Below are 18,048 nucleotides of genomic sequence, written 5' to 3'. Positions count from 1 at the left end.
TCCTACCCTTTTACTAAAACGAACCCATTTCTTAAGCATAACCTTACCCTTTTACTAACCCTTTACCTATTACTAACTCCAACCCTCTATTAATCTCCCTCACCCTATTACTAACCTTACCACTTTACTCACACTAACCCTATTACTAACCTTACCATATTACTAACCCTTAACCTATTACTAACCATACCATTTCACGACAACTAACCCTATGAATGAATTACCCTTAAGCTGACCACACACCAGTGCCGAAGCGCGCCGTGAGCATTTCATGCACGTCCAATGCTGCCCCTAGCACCAATAGGAAGCGGCGCGGTGCAGCACCGTTGTGATATGTTTTGAAAGAAGCAGATCAACAAACTTAGTCGGTATAGGCTACCATAACGTTATTCCAGTTGTTTTATGACTACATGTATGGCCACGATGCCCATGATCCTCTGTTTGTGCTTACAATGATCGTCACATTAATTCATAGTTACTTTATGTACTGTCGGGCGCTTTGTTTACGGTTCAGTCACTTTACACACTTTTTTTGCTTTCATTGCTCATTCTTTTGGCATTGTGGAATTATTAAACTAGTGCATCAACAATCTCCATACACAGGAAATTTTGAAGAGTAAATTTTACTTAATTTGAGTAAAATTTGACTCCCAAAAAGACAGTATTTGGTCCCAGTCCAAAAAGAGTAAAATCTACTCTCGTCATAGAGTTACATTTTCAGAGTTATTTCTATTCTATCTAGAGTTCATATTTTACTCCACAAGATTAAAATGTACTCAATTTAGCATAAAGTGAGAACAACTCCAACACCATTTCACTCAATACAGAGTTGTATTTTATCCTATACAGAGTAGTAACTGCCTCAAAATAGAGTTCCAATTCTACTATTAATTGAGTTGTATTTTACTCTGTACAGAGTAGTAACTGCCTCAAAATAGAAGTCTAATTCTACTATGACTAGAGTTCTATTTCACTCGATAAAGAGTTGTATTTTACTCAATATTGTTTTTAATAATGATAACTCTGGATTAAAATGTTTGAAATAAAAAAGAAAATGAATATTCAACAATGCACTTTTATTTTACTTAAATGCATATCACATGCACTGAGCACCCATAATATATGAGGGGGGGGAAAAGTCTTTCAGGGTGACACATCCCTATAATTTTTTGATAAAAACAAATAGAATATTGTAAACAGGTATGCACACTATCACCACACCATCAGTAGCTGCAGATAAGGCTGTAAAATATTGCAATTGCCATCAGCCCAGCCAAAACATATATGCCCAATTGGTGGGCCATCACAATTTGGACACAGTGTGCTCATTGAAATTGGGTCGATTAGATAAAACAGGAGAAAATATGAATAAATTAGAATTTGAGTTATGGGCAAAGAAATTCAGAATTCCATTGTTCATCTCCAGTGCAATAGTTAGAGCTTAGCGATTCTTTTATCACAGGAAACAGTATGGGACAATAAACAAACTTGAATCATCATTACTGTATGACATCTGCATATCGAATGCTTTGTAACAAAAAAGCTCTTTGACAACAACATGAGGTCCTTCTGCAGTACACACAACTTTAAATGCATAAAAATGCTCATCCATACACAGTGTTTGGAGTGCAAATGTACACAACAGTAACCTCTCATCTTTAAGAACAACACGGTGGATTTTGTGAAAAACTGGCATCTCATTAAGCACTTTAAGACAAACAACTAAACCTGGACGATACATATTTCCATGGTGTTTGGCCCATCTAACATCCAACACCTTAGTGTCAATTGATACCTGAAGAGCCTCTGCTATCTCACAGCCCCTGTCCATCACGTTTAAAGCTACCATTTTACTTGGACCAAGCACCAGTCTGTCGGGCTCAAATGTCTGCCAACTATATGCTACTTGACTTTGGTGTTTCCTTGCCAATGTTTTAGTTATATTTTTGAAGCTTTTTAGTTGTTTTTTAAAGAAATTGTGCTTTGCTTCATAGCGCATGCACCAGGTATGCAAAAGTGGTCCAATTTTACGAATACATGTAGGATAATGCACCATAAAATGATGCTTTGGCAGGAGCCTCTTGCAGGGAAACAAATGCTTGAATAACGCATGGTGCTCTGAAATCAAATGTTTCAAATAAATGGTAATGCCAGTTGATAACATGGGAGAAAATACAATATCTGCTATTTGAAGCAACAACAGAAGCAAATACCAGTGTGGATCATCTCGACAAACCAAGTCTCCAAATATAAGTGGGAGATTGCGAAGTAAACACCAAGATTGGATCGCATTTAAACCCAAGTCATTTGAGCCCTCTACCAACTTCAATGAAGGTGGCTTGTTGTTTTGATCCATGTAGCCATAGTTAAAGTTCTTAATTCTCCTGTCTATTTCCTTTGATGTTGTGTAGTTTTTGATCAAGTATAGTATAAGCAGCTTCATTTCATATTGTGCCACGCCCTCCAAGATATCGTGCATAATATCGACAGAGAAGTTTTCACATGTATTGAAGTACTGCAAGGAATTTAGAACACAAGAACGTTTAACACCCATCACATAGGGAAGACTAAGAGTTTTCTCCATCATTTGGCAGTGTTCTGCGTGAAGTGCTTGAGTTCGCATCACTATCTTGGGTGAATCTTCTGTGTATTCTGTCTGAATGTCCTCTTTCTCAGCTAGACAAAAGCGACAACAATATCTGGCACTAAATGACTCTACGAAACCAAACAAACTATGAAGACCCAGGTTGTCACCAGTAACTTGGACAATAGTTCCATACACATTTTCTTCATACAGTGGGACCCGAATTCCCTTAGTCTCCAGCTCTTTAATGTCTTGCACAATTGGATCAAGTATTTTAGAAAAGCCATATGTTTTAATGTCTTGGGCATGGAATAAAGCGACCAAATGAATATTAAGCAGCATTGAGTTGTGCTTTGGAGAAAGATTGCGCAAGGTGAAATAGATTGCTCCTATTTTATGTATTCCCTTTTTACTCCCCAACGGATTTGCGCATTCAAAATCATCATAGAAAAGTTGCAACTGAATTGCATGCTTCTGTTTTGAAAATAAAGGATGACTCTTGAAAAGATCTCCATCACAAAAGTCATTAAGAAGATCTTTTCTTGAACTGGAATGACTCTGCATCATCTCTTTTATCTTAGGGTGTTTGTAAATGAAGTCTAACGTTTTCAAAACTGGGATATAAACCAATTTATCAGTGACAGCAACTGGATCATAAGTTCCAGTAGTCCGATTGCGCCGTGTATCAAATCTTGTACCAAGAACACATTCAACGGGTTCCACCCTTCCCCACTTCTCTGTGAAATACTGCCTTCTCTTAGTTTCAGAATTTAAGACACCAAAAGGATTTTCAATTTTTTCAAAGCACTGATCAATTTTACACTCAACCTCACTTTTGATAGGTTCCTGTAAAGATAGACACTGCTTCACAGATTCTTTTGCTTGGTTATGGATATCATCAACAATCTCTTCCATTGAAGTAACCAAAGAGTTAATGATAGTTTCGCCTACACCTGCCACTTTAAGTTCAGCCACTGTCGCAGCACAGCTGTCCACAAGACTCTTATTAAGAAGGACTGGGTCAGAGGGGGCACTGTTTAATGGAAAGTCATCAACAAAACTTACAGCTAAATCTTCAGTTGAGGGGCCTTCACCAGGATGACAAGGTCCATGTGCTTTAAGATGCTTTCGAAACCCTGAAAAAGTACCAAAGAAACGAGAACAAGCAGGCTGACCACATTTCAGACGAAGTGTCTTTCCTGAACAAAGTCCGTGGATCACCTTCAAGTGCTTAATTAGTGAACTGTCATTTGCTTGAGGGCCTTTGCAAATAAAACAAAACATCTCAAGGTGTCAAAATCAGTGCAGCATCCGAGCTCTCATCTCTTTGACCCTGGGATTCACCTTGGTGGTAGCAGTATCAATCTGATAAACTGCGGTTTGCAAGAAGTGGTAGACATTGGCCAGATCCCTGTTGTACGAGGTAGCGAAGACGAAATGAGCTTTAAAAAGCTTGTCAAAAGAGGCAAGAGAATCTGGTGACCGACACGGGATTGCACGTTTGTCGTTAACAATGAAATATTTGTGTGTGGCGCTCCTCTTGGTTCCCACAGCCAGTAGATAGGGTTGACGGCTCTCTGTGAAGCTGTCCAGATGCCCTTCAATACTGGTCCCAGTCTGTGAAAAGAAAACTTAATCAGTCTTGCTATTAAAATGTATCTGTTGCAGTTTAGGGCCCAATCATCACCACCAGAATCACTTATTGCCACAAAATGCAAGATTTCAGCCTTATATTTTTTATTTTGCTAAATGTAAAATAAATAGATTTATTCATATCAGCGTATCTGGGGCTGATGGTGATCGATCTGTGGGGAGCCAAATCAGAGAAATATCACACGGCACTCGCTGATTACAGATGAGCATGGTCATCACATGATTTCACAAGAGTATAGTCTTAAGTTTTAATATTACGGACAGAACAGTGAGCCCTTTTAAACTTTAATTAAACTGTAACATTACCTTGATGAATTTCACAAGGTGGTCAATGGCTTGTCTGGCAGAGAGCTTTCCTGGTCTCTTGTTGCGGCCATGAGGTGATGGTGGCATGAGGTGGATAAGGAGCAAGATGGAGGACATCTCACTGTCCCATCCTGAAAATACAAGAAAATTCAGAAAGACATTCTTACTAAAATGTTTATATTTTTGTTCCAAACCATTTCCTTCTTCCATTATTATTATTTATTTAATTTGAGTGTACCATCTTCCAGTTCTTCTGTTGTGGATTCAGCGTTATGAAGGAGTTCTTCAAGGTCGCTTGTCTGGGTGAGGCCACGGGTTTGTTCAAGGACTTTCTGCCTGTAGTGAGTAGGCCACTTCTCCAGGAACTTTGCAGAGATGTCATCACCAAACATCAGACTGAAATCCTGCACTATCTGCAGACAAGATGGAATACAGAAAACAACATGGCATATATTGTTAATAGGTGCACCAGGGCTGACCAGGAATGTGATCTGTTTAAGTCATTTTTCATTTCAGCTTGATTTTAATGCAAGGCATTCGAAGAGCAACATACCATTCCCGTGATGTCAAGAAATCTTGGAAAGGTGGTGAATATTTCAGAGGACTTCACTGGGTCATGAACCATTTCTTGGCGATGGATGAAGGTCTGTTTCATCTTCTCCTTGATGATTGCTTCATCAGTTGTATGCTTCATGAGTGCGATGGCCTCGCAACACTGGGTTTCTGTGGTTAGCCGATTTTCCTTACTGAAGGGGGTTCTGTCACCAGAATCTGGACCACCTGTAACAGTGATCAGTGAACAGTGACCTGTAACAGTGAAACCACATACTGATGCAATACTTGCTTTTCTTCTCAAAATAGTTAAGCCACTTTCACCCCTTACACAAACGGCCAATCGTCTTTTTGCCTAACCCCCTGCGATGCACATCACTGTAACAAAAAAGCACTATGCACATTAAAGATGAATTGAACATGTGAACTCATAAAAAAAAAAAATCTAACACACTAAAAATCATGTACCTCTCAGTGGCTGAGGGTTTCTTTTCTTTTGTCCCTCTGAGGCTTCTTTTTGAAGCGTTTTCACTCTCCATGCAAGAAATCCACCCCCATCTACTGGATTGTAAAAATGCTCCTAAAAACCAAGAAAGTGTTTATTTTTCCTCCTTAAAAAACTAACACATGTTCTTGTCTGGAGAATTGATGAAATCAAGGTCAACCAGTCTGACATCTGCTGTGTTCAACTTGTTGAGGTTAGGAGACAAGGTCAGCATTTAGAAATGTTAATAATTTGTTGCAATCTCACTCGGTTTTTTGATCAATACTAGAAGGAATGAGTGAAGAGGTTAGACTTGTTTTATTTACTTACATAGCCCAAAGTGCCCTGGGGATCGGCCAGGTATGGAAACAAGGCAGTGATGCCCTTTGCGTAGTCCTCTTTAACACGCCTTGAAGGGCTCGTCCTAAAGTATGCACACACACGTATGAGATCCAAACAAAAGTACTCCTATGCCGATGCCTACTGCACTTGGTCTGAACCAAATAAAACCATAAATGTTAGGGTTGGATGTTAATTACTTGACAACATACCCATGTTCACTCGCCATGTGTGCAACCAATATCTTCACCATGTCACGTCTTCTGGAATCTGTTAGGCTTTTTTTCCGAGCGTACTCTGTAAGGATCCTCTCTCCTCCAGGTTTCTCCCTCAGAATCTTTTCAATCATCTAAGTGTGAGGGGAAAATAAAGAGGGGGGATTTGGTGGCCAATTACATTTACAGTGACAAAAATGTAAACCATGCCCCAATTTACTTGGCCATTTTCCCCCCTTACCCCTTTTATCAGAATCACCATCTTGATCTCTCCATCTGCAAAGCTTACCCGAGCAAGACGAGTCAGGTCATCTCTGTTTCTTTGGCCAGGACTAGGCTGCAAAATGATGGTGTCATCAGAGTCCCCTTCATTTTCTGCACTAGAGCTGAGAAAGGAGCTGTTGCTGCTGGCAACGGAGTGGCTTGTAGAGGGACTCACTGATTCTAGCATGTTAACATAACAGGTGTGATTATAATAACATGTCATTATTAAGAGGGGATCATCTGTGATAAGAGTAATGTAAAAGATCACATTAGATTAGGATGGATCCACACACCAAGCTAGTTATTCCTCAGATGCTTTTTTAAGTGTCTGAAGAGGCATGTTTATTCAAAATGTCATGCAACGTGGATAAGTCTCTCTTTACTATGTTGCATTACAAGGTTAGGACTAAATGGATTATAAGACTCCAAGTTAACAAGTGACTCACCCTCAAAATCTGAGCCCTTGGGCAAACAGACTTCAAGCACACCCAGGTCTGGTTTCATTACAAGAAACGCAAACGCGTCCTCGTCAACTTCAGTGTTCAAATCATCATAGACTTTTAAGTCCAAGGTAGGAATTTCAAATTTCTTGGAAACTGTGAAATCAAAAAAATATTGCACAAGATTCATACTGTTGTGCAATTCATCTTATTTTTATTATAGGTCACATCTGTGTCACTTCACATCTGAACCACTTACAACAACGATTTTATAAGTTTACGAGTGCAATGCTATGAGCTTGCAAATCTGCATTTTATTTCTTATTTTTAATCATGAAGATTTTTGCAAATCTAGAATATACTTTTACAGCAAACATTACCTCAAATCATTCATTTTCTCAGTGTACACAAAACAACATTTAGAGATGGGGTTCCAAAATCAAATACATTATACCTCTAAGGGTCCTTGACGACCACAATAATAATAAATATAAGACATCACCACTAATTTACACATGACACCCAGTAGGCTGTGCAGTTTGTTTCACTCACCACACTCCAAAAATGATTTGAAGGTCAGTTGCCCTTCATAACAAATGTATTTCTGGCGCTCTCGGTACTTCACTCTTACAGCATGCATCCTTTACAGGGAAAAGAAGAAAGATACTAAGATGATATAGAGCACAACAATTCATGCACTGAATGCTACAATTAGCTTGAGTATTACAAAAGCCCTACCTACAGGTAGACTCGATAGGTCGGTGTAAATGCCTCAATTCAGAGTAAAATACACGTGTTTGCTAGCGGTCCACACACAAAAAAACACTTACTAACCGAAGAACAAACTGGTAAAAGTCAACTCAACACGTGCTTGCTAATTGAACAGCAGAGAAAACAGTCCACACATACTAGACTGATCCATAGAAAATGTAATTAAAACACACTTGCTAACCGAGGGCACAAACCAAATTCAGAGTAAACCTTCGATAAAATGGTCAGTAAATATTAAGCTCAGTGAAAGCATAAATGTGGTAAATGAAGCTAACAAGAGTGAGGCTTGGTTTAAATTCACATCTAACATTATAGTTTGTGCTGAAGCTAACGTTAGCATCGACATTGGCAGTTACGCAGTGTGAGACCCACAAACTCGCCAGCTGCAATGTTACTCACATGCATTACATTTCAAGTAGGCCAAAACAAATTTTGCTGACATTTTATCTTAAATAAAATCGAATTTAGTAGTTTGCTGACTTACCTGTCTCAACTGCCGCTCACCTCAACTGCGATAGAAAATGGCGGCAGAAACGAAACCTAAGAAAGTTTAGTGGGCGTGTTCTTGATATTACTCCAATAAGATTTACTCTATTTTTTTCCTCCGACTTTAGTGGCCACTGGAAATGATTACAATCCAAAATGAGTAAAAATTACTCTTTTAGAGGAAAATAATGGTAACTCTGAAAAAAATACTCTCTAATTTTTCCTGTGTATGTATAGGACCTTGTATCAAGCCGGGATGCAGGCCCGCCGCTCCCTATACGCAGAGTACGCAGAGTGCGTAGGGCACCAAGTACCTGGGGGGGGCACCAGAAATTAAGGTTTGTAAAAAAAAAAAAATATATATATATATATATATATATATATTATTACATTATTGAATTAAAAAAATATATAAATTAGTTATGAAGAGGCCCACTGTTGTTTTTTCTTTATTGTATAACCCCCCCCCCCCCAACTGGAGCGGTTATATGAAACGATAAATAACGTTGTAAGACTTTATTCGTTTATTAATTAGTGAACACAAACACAGACACTCATCGTTTACTAAAGTCTCCCCCCTCTGTCTCCCCCCCTGAGGTCACTTCCTGTTGGCGGTGGTCAGGGCGCGCTGCAGTTCCAGCAGGAGGCGCTGGGATGAGGAGGAGGAGGTGGAGGAGGTGGAGGAGGAGGAGCAGTGGGACATCACCGCCCCGATCTCCGCCTCGCTCCTCCTCTCTATCGCCTCAGCTGCTTTTAATATTTCACTATGCAAAGCATGATTATGTTAATGAAGACATTTCTCACTGAAATACAAATTGAAAGGCAGAATAGTCCGTAGTACAGCATAAAAACAGCAAAAAGTAATGATCTTCACAGAGCGAAGATCAAGCACTCACCGAACTCCCCCCCTCCCTCCGTCTGTCACAGCATGTGCGTAATAGCGTCGCTCAATAAATAGCCAATCAAATCATTTGTTTACCAGAAGAGCGATTTGGAATGAGACTGGAATGGACTGACCAATACATGTTCATTCTCCCGCAAGGCAGTGCTAAACCTTTGTTGTGTCTTTTATGTGTTGAAACCGTGGCGCTGATAAAAAGTGGGAATATTAAGCGGCATTACGAATCCAAACACAGATCCTTCGAGGAAAAGTATCCCCAGAAGAGCATGGAAAATATCCGAGCAGAGAGCTCAGTATGAGAGGTCTACACAAGTCTTCACACACTCATTTACAGACCAGCAACGTGCAAATTAATGCCCACTTAAGATTGCATGGATTTTGTGGCAACATAAAAAAACTTTCAGTGCGAGACTGTTGTGAAGGAGTACTTGAACGCAGCTGCTGAGACGTTACTTGAAGGTAAACAAAGGGATGAATTGTGTGAAAAAATAAAGCAAATCCCAATGTCAGCTGCAACGACAACCAGAAAATCCGAAATGTTATCAGATGATGCAATGTCACAGCTTGATGCGGCTGTTCAGAGTGCCCCATCCTTAGACATTGATGAGTCTTCAGATGTAACGGATAATGCCCAGCTTTTGCTTTATGTGCGATTTTTTCATCAAGACAAGAAAGAGATGTGAGGACCTGTTGGGTCTAAAACCACTTGAGATCCACACAAGACGAGAAGATATTTATGAGGCTATTAAGGAGATGCTGCAAAGAGGGGGATTGATCTAACAAAGGTTGTCTCAGTCACTACAGATGGGCTACCTGTTTTGCTTACTTGAAATGTAGGCCTAGTGTCCCTGTTGTGCTTACTTGAAATGAAGGCCTAATGCTCTTTTTGGGTTTATTTGAAATGTAGGCCTGGTGTACCTGTTTTGCTTATTTGAAATATAGGCCTAATGCACTTAGTGTTTATTTGAAGTGTAGGCCTAGTGTTCCTGTTCTGCTTACTTGACATGTAGGCCTTATAATGATATGAGCATATCATGTTTGTTTGCTTGATTACTATGGCCTGTGTTGATCAGCACATCGATTGACTAGTAATACCTAGCTAGACGCGGAGCATGCGCAAGACTGTGGTTGAGCAGATTCAAGTCAGAAAAGCCCGCGAGTAAACATAGCTGCTGTGCCTCTCCTGCAACTACCTTCAGATCCTACCAGTAAAGAACGTCTACTCTTTCAATAGCTTGTCTTCATTGAATGAACCCGAAAACACAAAGTAATACAGGCCTTATGCACTTTTTATGTTTACTTGAAATGCAGGCCTAATGTACCTGTTTTGTTTACTTGAAATGTTAATATGCGTTACTTTGTCTTACTTGTTTTTCATGGTTAAAAGTAAGCTATTTGGAAATTGAAAATAAATACATCTGAAATTATAAGGAAATACACACGTGGACAAAATTGTTGGTACCCCTCTGTTAATGAAAGAAAAACCAACAATGGTCACTGAAATAACTTGAAACTGACAAAAGTAATAATAAATAAAAATTTACTGAAAATTAACCAATGAAAATTAGACATTGCTTTTGAATTGTGGTTCAACAGAATCATTTTAAAAAACAAACTAATTAAACAGGCCTGGACAAAAATGATGGTACCCTTAACTTAATATTTTGTTGCACAACCTTTTGAGGCAATCACTGCAATCAAACGATTTTTGTAACTGTCAATGAGACTTTTGCACCTGTCAACAGGTATTTTGGCCCACTCTTCATTATCAAACTGCTCCAGTTGTCTCAGGTTTGAAGGGTGCCTTCTCCAGATGGCATGTTTCAGCTCCTTCCACAGATGTTCAATAGGATTTAGATCAGGGCTCATAGAAGGCCACTTCAGAATAGTCCAATGTCTTGCTCTTTGCCATTCTTGGGTGTTTTTAGCTGTGTGTTTTGGGTCATTATCTTGTTGGAGGACCCATGACCTGCGACTGAGACCAAGCTTTCTGACACTAGGCAGCACATTTCTCTCCAGAATGCCTTGATAGTCTTGAGATTTCATTGTACCCAGCACAGATTCAAGACACCCTGTGCCAGATGCAGCAAAGCAGCCCCAGAACATAACTGAGCCTCCTCCATGTTTCACAGTAGGGACAGTGTTCTTTTCTTGGTATGCTTCATTTTTGCGTCTGTGAACATAGAGCTGATGTGCCTTGCCAAAAAGCTCCAGTTTTGTCTCATCTGTCCATAGGACATTCTCCCAGAAGCTTTGTGGCTTGTCAATATGCATTTTGGCAAATTCCAGTCTCACTTTTTTATGATTTGCTTTCAACAGTGGTGTCCTCCTTGGTCGTCTCCCATGAAGTCCACTTTGGCTCAAAAAACGACGGATGGTGCGATCTGACACTGATGTACCTTGGAGTTCACCTTTAATTTCTTTGGAGGTTGTTCTGGGCTCTTTGGTTACCATTCTTATTATCCGTCTCTTCATTTTGTCATCAATTTTCCTCCTGCGGCCACGTCCAGGGAGGTTGGCTACAGTCCCATGGACCTTAAACTTTTGAATAATATGTGCAACTGTAGTCACAGGAACATCAAGCTGCTTGGAGATGGTCTTATAGCCTTTACCTTTTACATGCTTGTCTATAATTTTCTTTCTAATCTCCTGAGACAACTCTCTCCTTCGCTTCCTGTGGTCCATGTTCAGTGTGGTACACACCATGTCACCAAACAGCACAGTGACTACTTTTCACCCTTTAAATAGGCAGACTGACTGATTACAAGTTTGAAGACACCTGTGATGCTAATTAGAGGACACACCTTAGTTTAACATTTCCCTATGGTCAAATTATTTTCAATCTTTTCTAGGGGTACCATCATTTTTGTCCAGGCCTGTTTCATTAGTTTGTTTTTTAAAATGATTCTGTTGAACCACAATTTAAAAGCAATGTCTGATTTTCATTGGTTAATTTTCAGTAAATTTTTATTTATTATTACTTTTGTCAGTTTCAAGTTATTTCAGTGACCATTGTGGGTTTTTCTTTCATTAACAGAGGGGTACCAACAATTTTGTCCACGTGTGTATGCTGTGTTGAAATAACTTGAAACTGACAAAAGTAATAATAAATAAAAATTTACTGAAAATTAACCAATGAAAATTAGACATTGCTTTTGAATTGTGGTTCAACAGAATCATTTTAAAAAACAAACTAATTAAACAGGCCTGGACAAAAATGATGGTACCCTTAACTTAATATTTTGTTGCACAACCTTTTGAGGCAATCACTGCAATCAAACGATTTTTGTAACTGTCAATGAGACTTTTGCACCTGTCAACAGGTATTTTGGCCCACTCTTCATTATCAAACTGCTCCAGTTGTCTCAGGTTTGAAGGGTGCCTTCTCCAGATGGCATGTTTCAGCTCCTTCCACAGATGTTCAATAGGATTTAGATCAGGGCTCATAGAAGGCCACTTCAGAATAGTCCAATGTCTTGCTCTTTGCCATTCTTGGGTGTTTTTAGCTGTGTGTTTTGGGTCATTATCTTGTTGGAGGACCCATGACCTGCGACTGAGACCAAGCTTTCTGACACTAGGCAGCACATTTCTCTCCAGAATGCCTTGATAGTCTTGAGATTTCATTGTACCCAGCACAGATTCAAGACACCCTGTGCCAGATGCAGCAAAGCAGCCCCAGAACATAACTGAGCCTCCTCCATGTTTCACAGTAGGGACAGTGTTCTTTTCTTGGTATGCTTCATTTTTGCGTCTGTGAACATAGAGCTGATGTGCCTTGCCAAAAAGCTCCAGTTTTGTCTCATCTGTCCATAGGACATTCTCCCAGAAGCTTTGTGGCTTGTCAATATGCATTTTGGCAAATTCCAGTCTCACTTTTTTATGATTTGCTTTCAACAGTGGTGTCCTCCTTGGTCGTCTCCCATGAAGTCCACTTTGGCTCAAAAAACGACGGATGGTGCGATCTGACACTGATGTACCTTGGAGTTCACCTTTAATTTCTTTGGAGGTTGTTCTGGGCTCTTTGGTTACCATTCTTATTATCCGTCTCTTCATTTTGTCATCAATTTTCCTCCTGCGGCCACGTCCAGGGAGGTTGGCTACAGTCCCATGGACCTTAAACTTTTGAATAATATGTGCAACTGTAGTCACAGGAACATCAAGCTGCTTGGAGATGGTCTTATAGCCTTTACCTTTTACATGCTTGTCTATAATTTTCTTTCTAATCTCCTGAGACAACTCTCTCCTTCGCTTCCTGTGGTCCATGTTCAGTGTGGTACACACCATGTCACCAAACAGCACAGTGACTACTTTTCACCCTTTAAATAGGCAGACTGACTGATTACAAGTTTGAAGACACCTGTGATGCTAATTAGAGGACACACCTTAGTTTAACATTTCCCTATGGTCAAATTATTTTCAATCTTTTCTAGGGGTACCATCATTTTTGTCCAGGCCTGTTTCATTAGTTTGTTTTTTAAAATGATTCTGTTGAACCACAATTTAAAAGCAATGTCTGATTTTCATTGGTTAATTTTCAGTAAATTTTTATTTATTATTACTTTTGTCAGTTTCAAGTTATTTCAGTGACCATTGTGGGTTTTTCTTTCATTAACAGAGGGGTACCAACAATTTTGTCCACGTGTGTATGCTGTGTTGATTGTATTTGACAAAAGTAGGCTATTAGGACGTGGTAGGTTAGAGGTTCGGACCTTTCTTGGAAGGAATTTTTAGTAACTGGACCTTGTTCAATTTTAATTGAAGACCCCTGCACTAGATGAATAATTCCACAATGCAAAAATGCAAAATGCGATAGAAACTGTATTTCGCTACGATACTTGATTCAACCACTCTATTTCATCCTAAACAAACCAGAAAGGGGGCTCAATGTTCAAAATCCTGGAAAAAAATAAATTGAAAAAAGTTCATTTTTGGAACTGTGAACTTAGTTCAAGATTTTTGAATTATGAACGTTTAACTGAACTAGTTCATTTTAAAATTTGTGAACTGAACTTTGAACTAGTTCACGTAGAAAGTGAACTTTCCCAACACTGGGTATGACGTTATGGTAGCCTATACCGACTGTAAGAGCCATTTTTCCTGTTTTCCATTTATGTTGTAATGTCTATGTTGACTACTGAGTGTTGCTGCCTTGTTGCGGGCACAGGTACGTCCAGAGGCGGTTCTACGTCCAGGGCGTGGCGCCCTGGACAAGACTTCCTCGAAGCGGGGGGGGGGAGGGGCTTCGCGGCGCGCTTTTATTTTTTACTACTCGTGGCGCCCCCCATGTGATTTGGCGCCCCCCACAAATATGGCGCCCCGGGCGGCTGCCTGGTTCGCCCGTGCCTTAGACCGCCACTGGGTACGTCATTTGGGTTACCTCTGTTGTATGACCCTGGAGGGGCATACGGTTTTTGACCGCTAGTAGTACCATATTTACAGTTGTTAAGTCACTGAGGATCTATCTGAATGTATTCACATGCAATTGGTGTCATGGTGAGGGAATAAACGTGTTGCAAACCGGAGACAATCACACAGATCATTCATTGCTTCACGCAGCTGCATAGTACAAACATTGGGGAACATCAACACAGCGCGTCAACCAGGTTCCCGGGAGTCAAACCACACGGAGCATACACCTTGGATGTGGCTCCTATACCGACTTAGTTTGTTGATCTGCGTCTTTCAAAACATATCACAACGGTGCTGCAGCGCGCCGCTTCCTATTGTTGCTAGGGGCGGCAATGGACACACGTGAAATGCGCACCGCTGCGCTTCGGCGCCGGTGTGTGGCCGGCTTCAGTCGCCTAGGAGACGATTAATAAACAAATCACCATCAGGTGAGTGTTTGTACCTGTGAGAGAGAGAGAGAGAGAGAGAGAGAGAGAGAGACACAGTGTGTGTGTGTGTGTGTGTGTGTGTGTGTGTGTGTGTGTGTGTGTGTGTGTGTGTGTGTGTGTGTGTGTGTGTGTGTGTGTGTGTGTGTGTGTGTGTGTGTGTATGGATGCCCAGAAAAGTATATTAGGATCCTGAGACTCCTCCATGACAGCATGTCAGCAGCTGACCTCTGAATTGGCTCTGAGACTGAACCTTTTAAGTTTGAAACTGGAGCCTGCATTATTGCCCCAACCCTCTTCACAGTCTTTATAGCAGCCATCCTTCACATCATTGGTAACAATCCACCCACCGGTGTCCAGTTTGTCTTCAGAACAGATCGCAATCTGTTCCGCATTGCCATATGCAATATGCAGATGACAATGCTATTGTGGCCCACACAGAAGAAGATCTACAGATCACATTGAATGCTTTTGCTAGGGCTTACAAGCTCCTTGGACTGACCCTGAACATCAAAAAGACCCAGGTTCTCCACCAACCCCCACCAGACACCTTTGCACCTCCGCCGACAATAACAATTGCAAATTAATGCCTTGTGAATATGGACCACTTTCCATATCTGGGTAGCCACCTCTCCTCAAAAGCAGACATTGACACTGAAATACAACATTGAATCTGCTGTGCAAGTGGAGCTTTTGCAAAGCTCCACAAAAGGGTCTTTGAGAATCCAGATCTGCTTGCTAGGACTAAGCTGCTTGTATATAAAGCAGTCATGCTACCCGCACTCCTCTATGGCACAGAGAGATGGACAACATACAGCAGGCATCTAAGAGCTTTGGAGTCCTACCATCAGAGACACCTCAGAAAATCCTGCGTGTCGTCTGGGATGAGAAGCGGACAAACATCAGCATCCTGGATGATGCAAACATACACAGCATCACCACCACTATCACAAAGCATCAGCTGCGATGGACAGGCCACGCCTGATACTCGCCTCCCAAAGCAGGTACTCTACTCCAAACTTTCAATTGGCCACCATGCACCTGGAGGTCAGAGAAAGCGCTACAAGGACAACATTAGGCTAAACCTCAAAAAATTCAACATTAACAGTTTAAACTGGGAGGACACTGCACGACACAGATCCACCTGGAGAAACTGCCTGAAAGAAGGTGCCACTTTCCATGAGGACCAACTCTGACAGGCTGCAAAACTCAAGCAGCAGCAAAGGAAGGAGAGGTTCACCACCAAACAGGCCTCCCCAATCCCTCCCCCACCTCACATCTGTGCCCACACTGCCATACAGAATGTGGCTCCAGAATTGGCCTCTTTAGCCATCTGAGGACACACAAGAAGGATACCCCAGGAGGACCATAATACTCGACTTGAGAGATCGCCGATGATGTTGATGATGATGATGATGATGATGGTGTGTGTGTGTGTTTGTATGTGTGGGTGGACCTTGGAGGACAACTCATTCATGGCCTTGTTGTACTCGTCCACAGCACTCTGCAGGACAGACAGACGGGCCTCAAGCCGCTGTTCAGACACACGGACAGTAAGCCTGTAGCCTCTGCAGCTTGTGCTAACCTAGCAGCTAGCCTGTAGTCTCTGCAGCTAGCCTTAACCTAGTTAGCCTATACCCTCTGTAGCTGATGATTTCAGGTACTACTATGAAGAAAGGATGAGACAATACAGCAGTATTTTGATTGCGTTCTGTCATGTAGAATTGTTTTGCACAACCCATTATGTAATCAACATCAGCATTTTAGCAACTGATATGTGATACTATTCAAACACAGGCATCCTGACTCACTTAGAGTTGTCCCCCAGGCTATCAGGCTTCAGCAGAATTTTGATTGTGTAATGGTATGTAGAAATGTGTATCAGCACATTTTAGGTTTTATAGAAAAAATCTTGCGATGACATCCTCGCCCAGGCGACCCAGCCCGGATTGATTAAGTCCCGGCTTGTGTCCAGGTAGCACTCTGGTTTGTCTAAATGGTATCTACCTCTCCTTTTATTCTTCTGTTGCTTCTGGCACTTGCCCTAAGCTCCTATTTTCAACAATTGTAATTACTTTATTCGTATTGATCCTTTCCCAATCTGAGTTAACTCCAAATTTGTTACCGTAGCAAGCCTTTCTTGCTAAGCGGTATCTGCAGGGTCATCCCTATGTTCCCCAGGTCCTATGTTCCCTGGGTGCGAAGGGTTAGGGTCAGGTTTAGGGTTATGGTTAGGGTGAGGGTTAGGGTGAGGGTTAACCCTAAACCTAACCCTAACCATAACCAGAACCAATAGGAGGAGAACCATTCTAACCAATCACAGGTGAATCAGAGGTGAAAAAGGCGGGACTTGCCCCTACCATCCTACTAAAAAAAGATTTGCTCTCTGGAGCCTATGTTCCCCGGTCACATATAAAGCGGGGAACATAGGACCCGGGAAACATAGGTACACTCCCGTATCTGCAGAGGTCGGTTCCACCTAAACATCCCTTTCTATTAGAGGCGGTATCTCAGAATAAACTCACAAACCCAACACACATATATTGGAGAGAGTCTCCTGCTTCAGGTTCCTCACTGTGTTTGTCAAAGATAACCTCACCTGGTCCAGGCAGGTGGACTCTGCTGTCAAAACTGCCTGAAAGCGTGTTTACTTCCTGAGAAGACTCAATAGGTTTGGCATGTCCGGCAAAACCCTCAACAACTTTTACAGATTATATTATTGAGAGTATCCTTTCTACTGCATTACTGCGTGGTACGGCAGCTGCTGCAGAGCTGATTGTAAGGCCCTCCAAAGGGGGCGAGAGACAGTAGAGTGCATCACCAGCCGTCTGGTAGACCTTACCGGAGCATTCAAACACAGGCTACCAGACCCACTAACAGTTTCCCCCAGGCCATCAGGCTTTTCAACCAGCACCACTAATCGTATTGATCATGTTGATCATATTGTTCATATTGATAAAATGAAACCTCCTGCACTTGCTCTGATCACTTGTACATTCAATTTAAATTAGGTTAATTTGATCTATATATTCATCGGCATAACTCCACTTTGTATTCATAATATTGACTATTTATAATCTTTATTTATTATAGATTATATTTAATCTATTTAAATAACCACCGCAATAATTATGCTATATTCTCTTTTTTACATTCTCTGAAATGCGGCTCATGTTTTATTTTTGCTATCTTTATGTTTTGCTAGTCTTGCTAGTCTTA

At 41.0% G+C, this 18,048-nt stretch overlaps 1 protein-coding gene across 1 annotated transcript; it reads right to left on the bottom strand.

The window, feature by feature from the left end:
• Window positions 1-3,883: 3,883 nt before the first annotated feature.
• On the bottom strand, window positions 3,884-5,439 carry LOC307080206 (uncharacterized protein; the record flags this gene model as incomplete). Its single annotated transcript, XM_079742843.1, has 4 exons — window positions 5,097-5,439; window positions 4,782-4,956; window positions 4,544-4,674; window positions 3,884-4,201 (listed from the first exon to the last, which is right to left on the bottom strand). The coding sequence occupies exons 1-4, from the start codon at window positions 5,235-5,237 to the stop codon at window positions 3,884-3,886; spliced, it is 765 nt and encodes a 254-aa protein (XP_079598969.1). The 5' UTR covers window positions 5,238-5,439.
• Window positions 5,440-18,048: the final 12,609 nt, after the last annotated feature.

Source organism: Pollachius pollachius (genome assembly GCF_949987615.1).
Source record: "Pollachius pollachius genome assembly, chromosome: 9".
In the NCBI taxonomy this organism is placed as follows: domain Eukaryota; kingdom Metazoa; phylum Chordata; class Actinopteri; order Gadiformes; family Gadidae; genus Pollachius; species Pollachius pollachius.
The sequence above is the reverse complement of the archived record's forward strand: the minus strand, read 5'-3'. Positions and strand labels throughout refer to the sequence as shown.